This window comes from Cebus imitator, unplaced genomic scaffold, assembly GCF_001604975.1.
Source record: "Cebus imitator isolate Cc_AM_T3 unplaced genomic scaffold, Cebus_imitator-1.0 Scaffold80, whole genome shotgun sequence".
NCBI lineage: Eukaryota > Metazoa > Chordata > Mammalia > Primates > Cebidae > Cebus > Cebus imitator.
The window spans coordinates 7,969,827-7,990,828 of record NW_016107395.1 but is presented as its reverse complement, the minus strand read 5'-3'; the positions used below and the strand labels follow the sequence as shown (position 1 = coordinate 7,990,828).

The window sequence follows — 21,002 nt, the reverse complement described above, 5'->3', positions numbered from 1 at the left end:
GCACGGCTCTAAGGAATGAAACAAAATTAAAACCAAGGGCAGCAACTAACATTTGTTAAGTGCTTTCTCTGTCCTAAGCATTTTCATATGTTAACTCATTTAGAGAGCAGATATCTTATCTTAGTGGCTTTATGGTAACTGTCTTTATAAGGGGATACTTAGCAAAAATACACAACAAATATGTTACAGGCTCCCTTTATAACAACATGCGTGTACCTAGAATGCAGGATGAGACTGGCATTCACATCTTTCCTTTGGTTAGTTTCACTTCCTTCAGAACTTCACCTAGAGACTATGGGTTTTCCTGCAGAAGCACTCATCTGGCACTTAGAACCACAGACGACTGGACAGAAAGAGCCCAGCAGAACCACTATCCGTTTTATCTTTAGAAACCGCAGCAGGTTAGTTACTCAGCAGCATTCAATTAACATGAAAACATATTTGCTTCAATTTTTTTCATGTCAAAGTTGGGAAGGATTAACATATCTGAGAAACTAAAATTCTTTCATGAGCCTTCTGTAGATGTATTTTATAATTATCAGTTAAACAACATATGCCCTGTGTTAAGAGGGATAGCAGATACAAAAGGATTAAAGCAGGCTGCTGTCTTCAAATCTAGTAAAACTAGACATACGCGACAAGTAACATAAAAATTCAAATGACCTGGAATATATGACCTAGTTTTCTGGTACAAAAAACATTAAAATGGTCCAAGGTTACAAAAATGGACACTGAAGAATAAAGGCTTTAGCCTGAAGTCTTAGCAGGCAGAATAGCATGAACAATCATGTAAAAAGGAAAATACAGATTATTTTGAAAGTTAATAGTTCAGTAATAAGTTCCCTCCTTGTTCATCTTATAAAATTATTCTAGCATATTTTAATTCAGTTAGCTTTAATTCATGTTAGAGTTGAAAGATTTTTTTCTTCTTATGAGCAAATAATTTAGCATAATTTACTTATTAAAATATCACTATAATCAGGTTTACAATAATACTGGCAGCTAGGTTAGGGTTTTTGAAAAAGATAGAAATCTGAATGTTGGATATTAGTAAGTCCCAATAGTCACTTTAACGAAGGGAGGGAGCCGGTACAGAACTGGAATGCGTGCTTGAGCAAAGCTGATGTCCTTCAAATTCATGACAGCTCAGAAGGAATTAGGAATCTGATAGAGTCTGCACTGAGAAAATTGTCTTTGAGAGCCTTGATTTTCTCCATCTGTACAGGTCTGCATTTCATAGTAGTACTACACAACATGCGCTCTGATTTTTGCATGCTGGACAGATCTGAAAGTGTAAAAAGGAAAGAATCTGACTCCAACTTTCTTCTCTAAGCCTACCTTTTTTCTATGTGTCCTCATGAAACCACCTTTCAGTCTTACTGAACTTTGCTCCTCCTGCAAATCAGAGTCTCTGTTGCTTCTAAACCTTTGTACATGCTGTTTCTTGCCTGGCAATGTCTACTCATTAGTTAAGTCTCCTGTTTGACACCGCTTCCTCTAGGAAGTACCATGGGTCTTTTAACTCTTGGTAAAGTGCTTTTCCTAAGTACCTGCATAGCCTCTGGCATCTCCCAATCCCATTAAAAAAGAAAAAAAAATCAGGGCCGGGCGCTGTGGCTCATGCCTGTAATCCCAGCATTTCGGGAGGTCGAGGCTGGCGGATCTTAAGGTCTGGAGTTCAAGATCAGCCTGGCCAATAGGATGAAACCCCCTCTTTACCAAAAATACAAACATTAGCCGGGCATGGTGGTGGCTGCCTATAGTCCCAGCTACTTGGGATGCTGAGGCAGGAGAATCGCTTGAACTGGGGGGCAGATGTTGTGGTGAGCTGAGACCGCACCACTACATTCCAGCCTGAGCAACAGAGTGACACTCCATCTTAAAAAAAAAAGTGATATTGCCTCATAGATGCCTGCTTACTGACTAAATCCCCTACTAGAGAAGAAAGGTACACGAGGGCTAGGAATTCTGTGGCTACAGCAATGAGTAATCACTTGTTGAACAAATGAGTTTTTAAAAAATGAACAAATGAATGGGAAATTCTGTGTTATTATTTGAAAAGGAATTTCTAGGTTAAGGAAAATTTGAGTAGAAAATCCTTAGTTTTTTTCTTTTTAGATGGAGTCTCACTGTGTTGCCCAGGCTGGAGTGCAGTGGCATCATCTTGGCTCACTGAAACCTCCACCTCCCGAGTTCAAGCAATTCTCCTGCCTCAGCCTCCCAAGTAGCTGAGACAGCAGGCCTGTGCCACCACACCTGGCTAATTTTTGTATTTTTAGTAGGGGGTTTCACCATGTTGGCCAGGCTGGTCTCGAACACCTGACCTCAGGTGATCTGCCCACCTCAGCCTCCCAAAGAAAATCCCTATTTCTGTTCTTACTGGGGAGCATGTATTTTTGCTTGTTTGATCCAAGTAAAAGTAAAAAAAAAAAAAAAAAAAAAAAAAAAAAAAAAAAAATCAATCAAGTTGAGAGGAAAGCATCGTACATACTGTGACAGTTGTGGTGTTGTGTCATCTGTTTGTGACTCAGTCTCTGCCTATTTATTATGCATCAAGCTGGTGGTTTTTTTTTTTTCCTCAAACGGAAGCTTAAAATGTAAATGTAGAGAATAAAATAGCACCTTATATCAAGAAACTATCATAGGAAGTGTGGCTCTGCCCTTTGGCATTCATTAATTAATTCCTATTAATTATAGTAAATTTTCCAACATCTATGTGTAAGGCTTTCCAAAGATTATCTAATTTCATCTGCAAAAGAAGCTGGAGATTATCTTTTTTTTTTTTTTCTTTTCAAGATGGCGTCTTGCTTTGTCACCCATACTGGAGTGCAGTGGTGTGATCTTGGCTTACTGCAACCTCCACCTCTCAGGTTCAAGTGATTCTCTTGCCTCAGCCTCCTGAATAGCTGGGATTATAGGCATGTACCACCACACCCAGTTAAGCTTTGTATTTTTAAGTAGAGACCGTGTTTCATCATGTTGGCCAGGCTGGTCTGGAACTCCTGGCCTCAAGTGATCCACCCTTCTCAGCCTTCCAAAGTGCTGGGATTGCAGGTGTGAGCCACTGCGCCAGGCCACCAGAGATGATCTTATCTCCATTTTACAGATGGAATCACTGAGACACAGAGAGATGAGTGACTTGCTTATGTTCACATAGCTAGTGAAAACCAAGTTCTGAAGCCCAGGTTCTTAATCCTTAGGTTGGTGTCTTTCCTCTTAGCTGCAGGAGGCCTGGCACAGGGCCCAGGTTGGGAAAATGATTTTAGCAGATGAGGTAGGTTCTAGAACTAGCATGGAGTAGAAAAAAGGCACAGGAGGTCAGGCCGCACTTACATGAAGGGGTGTGTGGCTGTGTGACATACGAAGGGGCTGCAGACTGAACACTAGGCACAGCTGTCCTGTGAGGACACATCCACGCTGTGAGGCCCAGGCTACATTGTCCTCAATGGCAGGTGGGAAGAGGGTATGTTCAGACAATACCAAATGCAAATGCCAAATTCGGGTGATTCTATTACACACAGTTCCAACCATCCTCGCCACAGGCCAAGAGAGCCTGGCTGAGAAACAAAAGAGAAGTGTGTCTGATCTAAAGTTTAACTGTTTTGTTCATCAGAGCCTTCAGCAGCTAAGCTGCAACAACTAGCCGTTTTCTCCCTGAGAAGACGTTTGGTTTTTTTCCATCAGCTAAGCAGTCCCTGGACACTCTTCCCCTCACCTCCTACCACCTTATCTAAGAATTCAGGATTTGGTAACCTTGCAGCTCAGGAGGGGTTTGAACATCACCTCCACCTCTACAGAAACTGCAGCTCTTCTAGGTTAATCAGAAAGAAGAAAAAAAGTAAGCATCTGTGCAGTTGCGTGCCACTTAAGAAGGATGTGAGAGCACATGAAATTCCCTGAAAGACACAAATAAATACATCTCTGACAGTACTATGCTATCTTAAACTCTTAACACAAGGCAATAGAAAACAGTGGAAAACCAGACCATTTTGGCAACTCTTGAAGAACAAGGGTTTCCTCATCATATATAACTCAATTCTTAAATATTGTGAACCATATTAGTAAGTAGGCTACAGGTCAGGGTGGTGACTACAGAGAAGTCACTAGCCTCTGCTTACCACCTTTATTGGAAACATTTCCAGCAGACTCTCCTCCTCATTTACACCCTAAGGCTTCAGTGAAATCCTAGTTCCTGTCAACTCATCCTGATAAGAGGAGGCTATGACATCACCAATGGTTATTCCAAGAAAATCGTAACACTCTGAAATTAATCGGACAGCAAGATGAGGGTGGCTGTTCTATTTCTCTATAAAATTTTATTCTGGTAACAGAAGAGACTGTTACCAGAGTGGGAAATAGGATATGTTGGTGAGTATACCTATTGAAGTATGGTGAAACCTCTTTGAAGTAATGGATTTAATTTAATCCCAACCAGACAAAAGAGTTGCATGAACAGGCGTGTGTGCTGATTCTCAAAACAAAACAAAATCCCAAGATATAAACTTTTCTTTTCCTCCAGTGAAACTGGGAATTCTTCCAAGACTACTTTAAATAACACTCACTGTTCAATTATCTTGTGGGAAAATAGTGATTATGTAGGCTTCCAAAACACAGCCAATTTGCCTACCTCCAGTGGAATTCAAAATACTTTGTTTAGTTAGTAAGCGGTATTTATGGTGGTGTAGGTAGGGCAGTTTGAAACTCACAATCTAGGGACTGTTATAAATATCTTCCTTTGGTCTGTGAGTCTGTAAATTCTCCAAGCGCTTCTTCAATACTAGAGATTTTACCAGAGATTACTGACAGAGGTGTACTTGAAATAGTAGGGCAACACATTTTTATTCAATTTTAGAACAAATGTTTATTGCGCTTTTCGGGACTGAAAGGCTACACAACTCCAGGGGACACCCTTCCTTGAACGGTGTGTTCAGGCCTTGGGTAGGATACAGTCCTATACGTGGTGACCAGACCTACTATGTGCCAAACCTCCTTCAGGTACTGAGGATATACTAGTGAATAAATCAGTAAAAAGTTGTAGCCTGTGGAGCCTACATTCTAGTGAGAGAAAATAGACAATAAATGTCATAAGTAAATAAAACATACAGTTTTAGTGATCAGTGCTTTGGGAGAAAAATAGCAGGCTGGAGTTAAGAGTGTGAGGTGGAGAGCAGTATAATCTTTATTGGAACGGTCAGGGAAGGCCTCACTGAGAAGGTAATATTTAAGTAAAGACTGGAAGGAGGTTAGAGAATGAACCTTAAGACTCCAGAGGAAGTATAGTCCAGGCTGTGGGAACAGTGAATGCAAAAGCCCTGAGGCTGGAACAGAATAGTGAGGGTGAAGTGGAAGGAGACGGTAGTCCTACTGGTAATGATAGATTATGTAGTGACTTGCATGTAATTATTAATAGAAGGCCTCAGCTTTCTGACTGAGGGAAATGAGAATGCCATTGGAGTGTTTTGGGTACAGCAGTGATGTGATCTGACATATTTTAGAAGAATTTTGAAGGCCATGCTGTTGGGAATGATTGTATTGGAGCACAGGTGAGTCAGGTAAAGCACTTAGAAGGCAACGGCAATCACCCAGGCAACAGATGTTGGAGTGCTCACCCAGGGCTGGCAGAAGGGAAAGTGGTAAGAAGTGGTCTTGTTTTAGATGTAGTGTGATGGTAGAGGCCACAGGACTTCTTGAGGAGTTTGTTGTTGAATGAATGAATGCATACATGCATGAATGAATGAATGAATAAGAGTCAAAGAGCCTAAAGATGTGTGGCTGAGAAACTAAAAGAAACTAGTCACCACCATCAGATTAAAGGGCGTGCTGTCGGTGGAGCAAGGTTTTGTGATGGGGGGAGCTCAAGAGTTCACTGTGAGATATTTTCAGTTTGAGGTCGATGAGCCACCTATCCAAGGGGATATTTTACTTTGGATTAGAAACTTACTGTATCTAATGATATCTATGTAGAGGTAAAAATTTTCAAAGCCTACAGTATATAAATATAAATATTGTTTCTTATATTGTTTAGTTTCAGGCATGGACAATACAAGGTGCGTGGCGAGTTCTAAATGGTACCTGCTTTCTGCTGGTAAATGTAAAATGAGTTTGAGATGGAAAGAATTCACGCGTGAAGGCTGCACATCTCTGGGAAGAAAGAAGACGGGTAAAGAGAGTAATTTCGCTTTTTAGGTCTTAGTTGGAAATACTGCTATTATAAATGTAATAGCTAAATTCTTTGGCATATATTGAAAGGTAATTTTGGTATTTAGGCCTCATTATGCTGCCTCAGACTTCTTAGGCTTCCGCGTTGTTTCCTCAATTAGCGGGATGGCTAAACCCTCAACGTCTTTCCATTTCGTGATAAAGAGTACACCAACTTCACTATTGTTAAAACATCTTAAGCTTACTGTTCTGCCTCATAAAAAGTCCAGAAATTAGCTTTGGCACTAGAAGAAAAATAATCAATAAAAAGTGATTATATCACTTCTTCTCATCCAACATGCAGTTTCCCGAAGTTGCAATCAAAAGCTAAAATACTAACCCTCAAGCCTCGTGATGATACAATTTCCTATTCTTGGCTATTGCAGGGAGAGAGGAGGACAATTTTAAGACCATCACATTTTGCAAATCAAAGCTCATGAGCTAGTACCTTTCAACTAGGTGTTTTGGCAGATGGTCATTTCATCAATGATAAAAACTGGAATAGCAACATTTGTAAACTGCTTTACAGCTCATAAAGCACTTTTATGTGCATTATCTCCTTTGATCCTTATAAACACTCTGTGAGGTCAAGTGTATAACTATTTATGCTTTCATTTAAAGAAACTAACTCTAAGGGACTAAGTGAAAGCAAAGCCTACATAGTATACCCCTGTCCTTTTGTTCAAAATTGCTGGTTCTTTTTACCACATTAAGTTTCCTTAGAACTCTTCTAGAGAAGCACTGTTTGCTTTCCCATCATATGGGGCATAGCAAATTAATAAGGAGTTTCCACCTGTGCCACTTAGCATTCCCTAGATCCTTCTTAAGATGGAGTTAGAGGGAAGGAAATGTCTTAGACAACCAGACGCTAGAAAGGTGTGTGTATAAGTCCCAATCACCTTTGTAAATGAACTTTATACCAGAAACAGATATTCACACATTATCACAAAGAAAAGCTTAAAATTATAAGACTTGCTGGTGAAGCATGGAGGATTTTTATAGATCATTAAAGCACCACAGACATTTTGGAGCAACATATCTGTCCCAGGTGCAAGTCACAAACAATGGTATATATGTATTCATATGTTTGTAGGTGCACACACAAACTTGTATCCAGAGTGAAGGAATGAAGAAGCAAATCCGGGGATACTTAAAGTGTCCTTCCTACTATAGATTTTTTTTTTTTTTGAGATGGAGTCTCACTCTGTCACCCCAGCTGGAGTGCAGTGCTGTGATTTCAGCTCACTGCAACCTCTGCCTCCAGGGAGTTGTCAATATTGATATGAGACACGCCACTCTGGATACTTGTATTAATAGTGTTGAGTGATGGCTTAATTGTACAGCAATAGCCTAATAACTATTTACAAACATTTTACTAATAAGTATTTCAAAGTTAAATCTTTACAGAATCAAACACTGGACTTAGTTATTAGTAAAAAATAAAATTGAATGGAAGGAAAAAAGAATATATATATGTTATGAATTAAAAACAAAAGCAGAGCCAGGTGCAGTGGCTCTTGCCTGTAATCCCAGCAGTTTGGGAGGCTGAGGTGGGATCACTTGAGGCCAGAAGTTCGAGACCAGCCTGGCCAACATGGTGAAACCCCATCTCTACTAAAAATATAAAAATTAGCTGGGCACGGTGTCACATGCTTATAATTCTAGATACTTGGGAGGCTGAGTCACGAGAATGCTTGAACCTGGGAGGCAGAGGTTGCAGTCAGCCGAGACTGAGCCACCATATTTCAGCCTGGGTGACAGAGTGAGACTCTGTTTCAAAATAAATAAATAAATGAAATAAAAATAAAAGCACATTCTGTGAATAAATGAAGTTGGCATGTTAAATGGCACTTCCAGGACAACCTAATGGCAAGAAACTTTTATCTTTGAAAAGAGACAGAAAGGATGATAATTGACTAATATTTGAAAGGCTATATAATAACAGACAAAGACATGATTATTTTTGAAAGGGGACTGGAATAGCATTGTTGGCCAAGAAGAAGAAGAAATAGACTGAAGCTAATCCAATATGCATGGAAGCCAATCCATGAAGATTAGAATTGGTTGACGTGATGTGAAGAGGTAGGGAGGACCCACTTATAAAAATCTGATTTTCTTTCTCTAACTTTTTACAAAGTACTAATGAGAACACCTCACCTATACACAGTGCTTTCCTTTTTAAGGATTTTACTTTTTTTCTTCTTTTTTTAGATGGAGTCTTGCTCTGTCACCCAGACTGGAGTGTAGTGGCTTGATCTCAGCTCACTGCAACCTTCACCTCCCGGGTTCAAGCGATTCTCTTGCGTCAGCCTCCTGAGTAGCCGGGATTACAGGTGCCCATCACCACGCCCAGCTAATTTTTTAGATTTTCGGTAGAGACAGGGTTTTACCATGTTGGACAGGCTGGTCTCGAACTCCTGACCTCAAGTGATCCACCTGCCTTGGCATCCCAAAGTGCTGGGATTACAGACGTGAGCCACCACACCCGGCACTGAAGTACTTCACTTTTATTCTCACACAAGGTGTGCATAACATTTCAGTTTGGTAGGGAGGGCATGCTTTCTGTTCCAGAGAAGTTGTATGACTTTCCTAAAGTCACTCAGGGAGTAGTGAGGAAGCTCAGGGTAAAACCTTTGTGCTCCAGCTCTTGAGTATATTAATATGAGAAGTTCTTGTCTATGAGAGGCTGAAAAGATGGATGATAACTATCATCGTTGCCCAGGAAACACGTGATGGTAACACCTATGACGTTAGAAATTCTGTAACAGAATTTTCCATTCAAGATCCTGTAAGTTTCTCTTACTTCATCAATTTATATGAAAATAAAATTTAAATATTATTTATAAATGCCAATTACATCCTGTCACTCTCCTCCTTGGATACTTATAAAAATATGTACATTTGGAACATTGTATCTCATTTTGCATTAGCTTTCCCTATCTTTGTTACTTATCAGCTCTGTAATCTTAGGTTAATTACTTAATGAGTCTCACTCCTCTCATTTGTAAATGGGGTAATAATTTTGCAAAGCTCCTAGAGTCATTCTGGGTATTACATGTTTGGCAAAGAAGGAGTACTCAATAAATATCAGGTGTTGTTATTTCCAAAGTATCATGTGACATAATCTTTGATGTCTGTTATGGAATTAAACATCTTTTCTTATTTTTTAATTTAAAGTTCTCTCATAGGCACATCTGTGGACGACAATGGCATATTTATAACACACATAGGGCTTTATTAAAATTGTTGTCAATTAAAAAGTTAAAACTATAAGTTCATATATAGGTGGATTTTTTTTTCCCTATGACACATGCTCTTTACATTTCTCCTCTCTTTTTAAGGAAAAAGAATGCACTTGTCATTGCTAGAATGAAAGACATTTCTACACCTGGAAATACCCTAATTCCCAGTCAGTTCTCATCACACAAGTGATTGCAGTTTCTCTGGTTTTTGAGTCATGTAATGAGCTCAGATTGTTCTTGCAACAGGCCTTAGGATTAGACAAATAGGGTGCGTATCACCACAAACTCCAGGAAATGATTTTAAACATATCTCAATCCTTTGTAGATTGTTTGTGATAAGAATTGCATCATCCACACTGGAACATCCTGTGTGCAAAGTGAGAGCTCTGAAGCAGGATGACCCTCCGCCTACACCAAAAAGAGAACCAACCACAACATTACTGACAGCCAGGGGGCTGCTCAGGTACTCTGCTTGGGAGGGCAGCTCGCTTTAAAATTATCCAGCTCACTTGAGACTGTTAAAAAGTCTCCAGAATTGTCAAAGTCATATCACCACTGTTTCTAGAGTTGACGTTCATAGTGCAATAAAAATCTCATAAACGAAACTAGCACAAGAGTTAAAATGAGTTTGTTAAAATCTGGTAGATCCTGGTGTAAATATGCCTATAAATTCTTAGAAACATGGCTCACATGAAAGAGCTAAAATTGTACTTTAAAAATAACAGAGTGTGATTTAAGGATACTCAGACTGGAGTCTTCAATGAGTTGTCTGAGGGAAAGGTGTGAAGTCAGGGTTTAGATAGACAGATTATAAAGAAAGTCAAAGTAAGCAGAAGAAAAAGGTACCAAGGCCAGGCATGGTGGCTCATGCCTGTAATCCAAGCACTTTGGAGGCCAAGGCGGGCGGATCACTTGAGATTGGGATTTCAAAACCAGCCCGACCAACATGGTGAAACCCCATCTTTTTACTAAAAAAAAAAAAATTAAAAAAAAGAAAAAAGTACCAAAATGATAGCTTCAGAATAAACAGTAGGGGAATAAAGAAAACAAATTTGTGTGTGTGTGTGTGTGTGTGTGTGTGTGTATGTGTGTGTGGTGTGCACACATGTGCATACACATACTATATGATAAATCCATGGAAAAAGGACTCAATGATTTGTTAAGGGAATTCACGGTCATACCACTTTCTGTGCCCAAAGCTAACTTGATTAGTATCAGAAGGAAAGTTAATGTTTAAACAGCCCTTCCCACATCTGCTACTTCCATAATGCCTATGCAATTGTCATAAATTAGGAGTAGAGAAGGGCACAGGGCCCATCGTCAAAACAAACAGGCAATGCTGGGTTCCAAGTTTCATATACTTTTCCTTGAGCTTGAGAGTTGTGAAGACTGCTTGTCCTAATGTGGCCCACTGTAACCCTGTCTTGGGATAACCAACCCACCTGGATCCTGGCCACAGCCCTCAGTGGCAAGGCACCTTGGCAGGGCTGGGCAAATGACAGAGGGCATGAGAAAACCTTGTCTCTCTAATGATCCAGGCCTTGGGAAAAAAATGAGCTCTCAATATTAAGTTAATACAGCTAGTGACACTAAAAGAAAACAAACACTGTGAACTCCAAGGGGTTTACATGGAGTGATGTCTTCTGTATTATTCAAAGTTGCCTATTCTGCATATAAATCTTCCCTCATTGACTCTGCTCCACACTCCTTAAGGCCAACAACTATGCTTTGCACTTTCTGCACCTCACACAGTTTAGAAGATCATGCCCATGGTTTTGCCTCTCTTGTTTCTTTGCTTCATAAGACCAGATCAATGAAAGGACCCAGACAGGCTTGCCTGGACAATTTTTGTTCTCTGTCCTTCCTATTTCTCACTTCCATATGGTTCAGCCCTTCAGGTCAGACAGTTGCATGGTGGGGTTTGCTTGTATCACCTGGTAGTTAGGCCTTGAGCCTACACTCAGTGCTACACCTTGCTGGAAAGCTCAATACTGGAGTTCAAAGCACCAGCCCAGCCGATAATAAACTGGCACCTTGCTCCACAGACGTATTGTCCTGTGTTGGTACCTCTTTCAGGGATGTCGTGAGAAGGTCAAGGCAGGATTTAGAAATGTCCAGTGTCCCTCTTCTTACCAGCACTAGAATCTTACCATAAACTGCAAATAGACTTGCCTTTTAACAATGTCTTGGATACTTAGAGGGAATCCTGGATAGAGAAAAGAGATATGGCTGCCTCTCACATTCCCAGCACTCTTCCTGGTGGGATCCTCTCGACTCTGTGCCCCTTTTGGTCTTAACTTCCAGCCTGCAGCATGGCCAGCAGTTGAGTTCCCTTACAATCCTTGAAAGGCTCATCAACTTTGATAATGTCTATTACTGGTGGTGGCTCTTTCTATTAGATTTACTCTGCTCAGGAAAGCTGTTACTTAAAAGACTCACTTCAAATTCAGTGCCAGATGTCCTCAGCTAGGCCATGTCTATGAAGTAGAACAGTGGAGTTCCTCTGAAGCTCCCTTTCAGCACATACTTCCTAAGTCAGTCTACTGTAGTTCACTTTGTATAGCACTTGGGATGAATCATTTAGAATTAGCACTTCCATTTAGCATTTAACAAATAATTATTGATCCCTTACTCCGTGCCAGGTATCACTCTGGGTGCTGAGAACACAGCAGTCCACAAAACAGTGTCCATGAACTCAGAGACACTGGCAGGAGACCAATAATGAGTATATAAACAAGTATAGGCCATTTAAGATAGTACCAACTGTTAGAAAATAAATCCATCTGTAAGGCTAGAGCAACTCAGAGAGCAGTCAAGTGCTATACAGATAAGGCTGTTCTGACAGGTCTGTGAGGAGGAGACATTTGAGCTGACACTGAAAGATAAAAACCAATCATATAAGTGATGATCTTGGGGAAGACTCTTCCAGGCAGGAGAAAAGAATGCGCAAAAGCTTTGAAGCAGAAATGAGATAGATATATGCAAGGAACAGACAAAAGACATGGTCCGTGGAGCATAGAAAGCAAAGGAGAAGGGGTAAAACATGGTAATAGGAGAAATAGGCTGACACCCAATTACAGAGCATCCTTCAAGGAATTTTAATCTAGGGAGTGAGCTGTGGTTTGTTAGTTTTTTGAGATGGAGTCTTGCTGTCACCCAGGCTGGAGTGCAGTGGCGTGATCTCGGCTCACTGTAAACTCTGCCTCCCAGGTTCAAGCGATTCTCGTGCCTCAGCCTTCCAAGTAACTGGGATTACAGGTGCCCGCCACCACACCTGGCTAACTTTTGTATTTTTAGTAGAGATGGGGTTTCGGCATGTTGACCAGGCTGGTCTTGAACTTCTGGCCTCAAGTGAACCACTTGCCTCAGCCTCCCAAAGTGCTGGGACTACAGACGTGAGCCACTCTTCCCAGCTGAGCTGTGTTTTTAACAGTTCACACTGGCTGGAGCAGAGAGCAGAATAAACCTGGCAGGAAGGGAAGCCGAAGGCAGGCGGAGAAGCAGCTGCAGGGGTGTCTGTAAGAGCTGTGTTGGCTCCCATCAGGTGGCAGCAGGAGAGACAGTGAGGAACGGCCAGGTATAATCAGTATTTTGGTGATAGGATTAACAGGACTGGCTCATGGATAAGATATAGGAGAGGAGGAAGAAGACAAGTCAAAGATTTTGGGCCTCATTAGCTTGCGCAAAAACTCAGATACTGTGTTCTCTCAGTTAAGTTTGGAACGTCTATGAGGCATTAAAGTGGAGATGTTGAATGTATTGTTTAACATAGCAGTCTGAGGAAAATAATTAGGGCTGAACTGTGGGTCATAGCTACTTCATCTGCTAGGTCCCAAGGTCAAAATATGCCAACCATATCATCTTTCGAGCATCCTCATCACTTTATGATTATCAAAGCTTCATCTGATAATTGTTACACATGCAACCCTTTCTCGTATCCCAAATGGTTATAGTAATTGCTAATCTTTGGTTTCCAACCAGATGTTCTATCCTTCCAAGATGATTGACAAACTGTCTCTACCTGCATTGCTTTCCAGGTCTCCTCACATTAGTTAATATCACCTCCAGCCTCTTCATCCCCACTGCTTAAAACCCAACTCACGATTCACATCCCTCAAGATGTCTCATGAGAAATGCCGCCCTCTCAGGGGATGATTTCATTTTGTTTCCTCATCAAACAGACAGATATGCCCCAACATGTGACCCTGAACCTTTATTTGAATTCAATTGTTTAGAGTATCAAACAGAAGTTCACATAGAAAACAGGGTTATGAATTACAGTTATGGTTTTTCCTTTTTTTTTTTTTTTGAGACAGGATCTCACTGTCATTCAGGCTGGCTTGCAGTGTTGCTGACGTAGATCAACGCAGCCTCAAACTCCTGGGCTCAAGCCATCCTCCCACCTCAGCTTCCCGAGTAGCTGGGACTGCAGGCATTCACCTCTATACCCAGCTGCTTCTTCGATTTTTAACAGAGATGAGGTCTCATTATATTGCCCAGGTGTTCTCTAACTCCGAGGATCAAGTGATCCTCCAACCTCAGTTTCCCAAAGCACTGGGATGACAAGTGTGAGCCACTGCTTGTAATCCATACATTACAGTTCTTATGTGATAAGCCAACAGCCTCTTTAAGCTTTGAAAAGAGCTCTAGAAAGCAGATTCAGAATCTGAAGTTCCAGGGTGAGTGGGGATGGTCTGGAGCCTGCTGCTACAACAAGGAGATGGGGTCCCCGTGGCAGGACTCGTGTCCACAAGTATGCATTAACTCTGGCAGAGCAGGAGCTGCAGCTCGACTTCCCAACACACCTTTCCAATTATCTCATCTCTCAGGGTTCATTTGCATTATTATTATGTGAATCTATACTTCCATCTCCACCGAGGTGGTTGTTTTTCACCTGGGTAGAACAGCCATGGTTTGAGAATGTAACCATCACACAGCATGAAAAAACTGGGGGCACTTTGGGGCAAAAATGAAAGGTGTTAATACGCTAAAGAAAGTCACCTTTGTACATTTTGCATTGATGTTTGTGAGGACCCTTTACCACATCGAAGGGAGAAGGCTAACTTTAGAATGAAGCAAGTAGACAAAACCTTGCTAAAAAAAAGAAATTAGGTAACAATTCTACAATTTAGAAATGACTCAGAGATAGCATTAATAACTAGGTGATGATTTACAAAGTTTAATGAATGTCAGTTTACATGATAAGAAATGAATACAAATCTATCATTCTATCTATCAGTCTACCTACCTATGTATTAAATGGTCAAAACTGGTATTATAAATTTGCTTTCAAATAGAGAAAATTTTCTATCTAGGTTTAAAAAATGAACCATTATACCGTCCCATTAATGATCAGCCTGCATTGTCAACTCTCAAAGAAAGATTGTTCATTTAAGGATATTTGAGGGCTGCCCATTTATAGTACAGTCAGGCACCAATTTGAAAAAGCAATTGAAGTCAAATATGAAATTTATTTTGTATTTTTATTGAAACCATAAAGAAGAGAATATTCTTACCAGTTGCCTTTTGGATTTATAAACTGCTGCACCGCGTAGCCAAACTGTTCACTTGAAGGACCGGAAAATATTTTTGCTTCTGGGAGACCCACATTGTATGCCAAGCAACAATTTAAAATGCCTGTTAAGAAAATATGAAACGGTACATATTTACAATTCATGAATATAAGTGTGTCATATAATTCTCAAAGCCCCCTTGGAAGAAAACTTGCTGGACCTAACAATTATTACTTATCAACCTTTACCAAGTAAAAATAACTACAGCTTTTTAAGTACTTATTGGAGGTCTGGCACCAAGCTAAATACTTTATATGCATGATTCATTATCTTATCAATCTTCCTGGCAACCCTAGGAGATAGTTACTAACACTATCTTTGTTTTGCAGAGAATTTTGAGGTTCCAGGGGATAAGTGTATCTCACAGCTGGAAAGAGGTAAGGATGAAGGCAAAATTTGAACACAAGACTTAAAGCCATTAAATTACCTCTAAGTATTCTCAAGTAATTTGAGTTCTATTTGTCTTTCCCAAACCACAAGACTCTAAGCCACCCAAGAGCAGGGTCTGAAGGGTATCATCTATTTCTTCTGAATCATCGTGAATATCTTGACCTGGACTCTGTATGAAGCATCTGTTGAAAAGGCATTGATAACTACATCAGAGGAAATAGAAAATCACAGCTCCTTGAAAATTGTACCATTTTCTTTCGGGAGGGATTATTATCATTTTTGAGGATGAAAATGTAAGGATCTGTGTCATATCTTTTTTATTCCAGTGGGAACTGTCAAAAGTGGTTTTGTTTTTGATGCTTCTTGCTGAATGATTGAGAAATGCTAATGATTTCAAAAAACAGAACATAGACCAAGGCAGATAATGCCTTGATAGACTCTTTTTTTTGAAAGCTCTTATTTCTGATGGAATGGGAATGAAGGAGAGGAATAAGGCTAATCACGATTTTCTGTCTGGCACTGACAGCATTCATGCTGCTAGCTCTTCATCCTACAGAAAGAAGGTTGTGTAGATATTAATGCTCTCTCTGGAGATGAGAATATGCTTATGTTGCTTAAGATCAATATTTACCTTTTCAGACACTGAAGACAGAATGGACTCTTTAAAACTGACATCAAAGTTCTATTAACACGTGCTTTCCCAAAGGAAAGTCCTACTTTCTAGGCAGCATTGCAAGTATTTCATGTCTATTGTTTTGGGCACTGACAGGCCAGAAGCAAAAGGCTTGCTCTTCCATTGTGCCTCTGCATTTCTGGGAGCAGACACTGTAGAGTGCTCCATAAGGATAATGAAGTCAATGATGAAACACTGGGGACTTAAAGTAGTTAATGCGCCTCTCTAAGTGCCAAAATCACTCTACCAGAGATTTGTCCATACAAGGAGTTCAGCTCTTTATTTCTTAGCAATAATGGGCTGCCATGAAGAGAAATACAAATACTCATTTTGAAATACGCTGTAGCAAAATCCACAAAGCTTAACATCTGCAAATTTCTCCTTAACATCTATTTTTCATATGCACATTGCTCCTTTTTATTTTTGAATAATAAAAGAATACAAAAGAAAGTAACATAGCAAATTAAGCAGAGGGCCAGAATTGGCATTCAGAATACTGGTGTCTTCAATCAACAATTTATCTTCACTCCATTGTGCAGAGCTTAATAAATGCTATTTGAATATGTTGTCAATCATGGAACACACCAGCATGGGGAGATGATGCCCAACTGCTTCCACTTTTAAAATACCTAATGCTGGAAAGGACATATGTGACTGTACATACAATGACCTCATTTTCTCCCATTCATTAGACCTGGGCAGAACACGTAATCACAAGAAATCATGATGGAGTTCATTTTATCATTCAGCAGTTCAACTTTTATCACATATATAGGCATACATGTGTTACTAGATGTGCATATGTATGCATATTATTAACAACTTATGTCTTGCCATTGAACTGAGAATAAAATCCAATTTCCTCACTGTGCATTCAAAGGTACTTCATGACCGAGTCCTGGTGTATCTTTCTGACCTCACTGCTCACCTCCCTCCTCCTTCCTCCCTGTGTTCCAGCCACACTCACTTTCCTTCTGTTGTTTGGACACATGCAGCTCATTCTGCTTATGTGCTTTGCAGCTGCCTGTTCCATTGCCTGTAACATCCTCCCCCAACATGGAATGTAGGACTTTGCTCAAATAAGTCTTTGCTCTCCCTGGCCCATCTGTGTAGCAGCAACACATTTCTTCATCACTGTATCACTACTGGAGTATTATTATCCAAAATTATCTTGTATATCCACATTATTTTGTACCTGTCTCTGCCTACTAAAATGTAAGCTCCTTGAGAAATCAAACCTTGTTTCTTGTATTCACTCTTATTTTCTCGGCAGCTAGGTTAATATTTGTTGAATAAAATGCATTTTAATTATTATATGTTCTTCAATGATGATTTGGAATATAGAGAAAACTAGAGGGAAAAATCATTCATAATCCTTTCATTCTACTACAAGTACAGTTAATTCAGATGTATTTCCTTTCAGTATTTTTTCCTCTACTTAAATTATAATGTTTATTTCAACTTGCATCCGACTGCTTCTTAATGCTTATCTGTGCCTGTCTATGTCAGAATCATCCTGACTCATTTGAGTGCCACAACGATCCTGTGAAACAACAAAACCTAGCTATCATTAACAAATCACAAATAAGTAAATTTGTAAACTGAAACTCATGAAGGCTAAATGTCTTTCTTGCACAATGTCACCCACTCTGAGTCTAGGTTTGGCTCATCTTTGCAACTTTATTGTCCAGAATTTCTATTTATAAACAATCTGCTCATTTTTCCTCCCAAAGCACGTCCTTCTTTATCACCATCCCTTCATTCCATTGATACCAAATCTCTTCTTAAAATACCTAATGCTGAAAAGGACTAAATCTCTTTTCTGCTACTTAAGTTCTTCCCTTTATACCTTGTCTCTTTTGATAAATCTGGACAATCTCAATTCTCTATACTTTTTCTCTTAATATTTATTTACAACTCAAATATCTGTCATCATTTCACACTTGGCATATGATATCTAAATAGCTTATAAAAATTTTATGGAAGTATTCTGTCTTATTCAACATCTATTTCTTCTTTGCAATCCCAGCGCCTATAACTTTTGATGTCTGTCCTCATAGCTCAGCTGGATCATATGGATAACAAGAACCATATTTAGTTCATCTTGTTTTTGCTCCCAACCATGCTCATGCGTCTATACATACTAAGAAAATGGTTCATTCAACAAATGTTTATACCTTTTTACCAGGCATTTTTTAAGGTCCTGGGATACTGCAGATAAACAAAACTAAACTCTCCCTGCTCTCTTTGCATTTCCATTATGGTAATTTTACTTTAAAAATGGCATCAAAATGTATAAGTATTAAAATAAAGAGTGGTAAAAAGAGCTCAGTATCAAGAAGAGGGTAAATCTAAGTTCAAAGGTTTCACGGAGGAGGTGACAATTAATCTGGATCTTGGAGGACAAACTGGAATCCACTACATCAAGAGGAAGGCAAAGTATATCCCAGGGACTGGGAACACTGTGTTAAACAGGCATAGGGTGTGAAAGAGAAGAGCATGGCAATGGTGAAAAGTCTGGCGCAGAACGTCACAGGTTGCTTCATTAATATATACATTCCCAGTTCTCTGTTAGATGCAGTGAGACTTCAACTGACTTGGACTTTGCCAAGAGCCTATTAACACCGAGAGTATAAATCTTCCTTCTTTGTCCTCACGTGAAAGCCTGGGAATGCAGCAATAGCACAGCAAACTCAACATATTCAACAAAGGTGACCTCATTATACATGTGTTGACAGTAACCAGGCCAAAGTATTCCAGTAAATCTCACCAAAGCTTACACCAAGTACAAACATTTCATCTCATGCAGGGTTAGCTGGCTTCCTCTATTTTCACAATAAAGAGGGGATAGAGTTTCGTCCTAGATTACAACTGGCTGCTTGCCATTTTAATATCCATAGGTAAACCAGATAGTTAAGCACAAGTTAGATTACAACTGGCTGCTTGCCATTTTAATATCCATAGGTAAACCAGATAGTTAAGCACAAGTTAACCAATGTACGTTTCTTATTCTTCTTGGAGTCTGAGGCAGGAGGATAGCTTGAATCCAGGAGGGCAAGACCATCCTTGGCAGCACAATGAGACCTCATCTCTACAAAAAACAGACAATTGGGTGGGCATGGTGGTGCAGGCCTGTAGTCCCAGCTACTTGGGAGGCTGAGATGGGAGCATTGCTTGAGTTCAGGAAGTCCAGGCTGCAGAGAGCCGTGATGATGCCACTGCGCTCCAGACTGAGTGACAAAAGCTCTGTCTCAAAATCAAACAAACAAAAATTTACAGAGCCTCCTTTCCTGAAGATTCCTGACCATCTCTGAAATAAGTTTTTTGGAAATAATAAATTAAGAATTAATTTTAGTAAATATGAAATTTATTCTCCTACTTTCTTCTGAAGCCTAATTTTTAACTTATAATTCAAAAGAGAAATATATGATTGGGGATTGGATATAGCTAACCTATTTTTGTTCTCAAAATGTAGTGAAGGCTGGGCATGGTGGTTCACACTTGTAATCTCAATAGGAAACTAAGGCAGGAAGATCATTTGAGCCCAGGAGTTCAAGGCTGCAGTGAGCTGTGATTATGTCACTGTACTTTAGCCTAGGCAACAGAGTGAGACCCTGTCTCAAAAAAAAATGCAGCCAAACTCAGAAAGGAAAAAGTCTTTTAACAACAAGGGCATAAATAAATAAATATATAAAACAAAACATGTCATTTTCTATTCAACCACAAAAATTTGACAAGTGAAGCTTATTGGTGTCTATGATACCAGTGTCAGAACTGAAGGATGCATTTTGTAGTAAAGAGTTGCAAAAAAGGGTCTAACTTTTGTAGTCAATGCAAATTTGAGCATATCTATATATACTGAAGCAGCGGAGGGAGGGGGCGGTAGGTTTTTCATAGAAGGGACTCATTGGCAAAAGGTGCCCAGGGACATACACAGAAGAAGTTCAGGTTATGAGAAGAGAGTAAAGGCCAGAAGCAAGAGGTGGACTTGGGAAAAGAGAGGTGGTTTTGATGTAGCCTCTCAGATTGCAATGTGGCCCATTCCTGAAGATGCATGCTGCACTTCTGAGGGGAACAATGTCTCCACTAAATATTGAACAAAAACATAAGCACTGCAAGGCCTGTCTCTATGAACTATGAGCACAGAGTGTCATTGCTTTAAAAAGGTGGAATACATTTCTCCTGTGCCTAAGGGACTGGTCATCAGTAACTGCAGAAGAATTGACAGCAGAGAGGGCAGAGGACAGTGAGCAACTGGGGCATGCTGAAGGCCGGGATTAGGATACAGAGGACACAATTACAGACAGCACAGGTTTCTAGGAGAACCATTTCAGGAGTCTGGGAGAATGTTCTCTATCCTGAAGAATGAAAACACAGTGTTTAGGCACTTAGGCTCTCCATGTGTTTAAGTAGGTGGCTGGGCCATAGAAGTTCTATTTTGTTAATAACAGTTTTGTGTTTTACAACATATCTCAGTCTTAGGTGGCCTAAGAAAACACACTTTGTGTATATTAAACAGCTTTAATGATTTCTAGCAATCTAAAAAAATCAGTTATTAATAACCACCATTAAAATTATCTGAATATCCTAGATTAGGGAAGTGAATATGCAAATGGTAACATACAAACTAGATGGAATTTTATCCTGCCATTAAAAAAAACAGCAATTGTGAAGAGGATGAAAGTGTTTAATGAAAATAACATACAAAAATGATATTCAGAATAGAAGAACAAGGTAAAAATATATGTGAATATTAACACAGCAAACAGTACAATTGTGAGTGTAATGGAGCTGCTTTTAAATTTTCCTTTAGGGTATTATAATACACTTGCAACCAAAAAGAACCAGGATAAAAAGGTTGGATGCGATGGCTCTTGCCTGTAATCCCACCACTTTGGGAGGCCAAGGTGGGTGGATCACCCGAGG

At 39.8% G+C, this 21,002-nt stretch overlaps 1 protein-coding gene across 2 annotated transcripts in view; it reads right to left on the bottom strand.

Annotated features, from left to right (window-relative positions):
* ITGA2 (integrin subunit alpha 2) overlaps nt 1-21,002 on the bottom strand; it is a 106,492-nt gene that overhangs the window by 54,183 nt on the left and 31,307 nt on the right. For both annotated transcript variants that reach the window (XM_017533197.2, XM_017533198.2), the window contains one exon: nt 14,957-15,077. In XM_017533197.2, the coding sequence (XP_017388686.1) occupies nt 14,957-15,077 (121 nt within the window). The remainder of the gene's footprint in view (nt 1-14,956; nt 15,078-21,002) is intronic.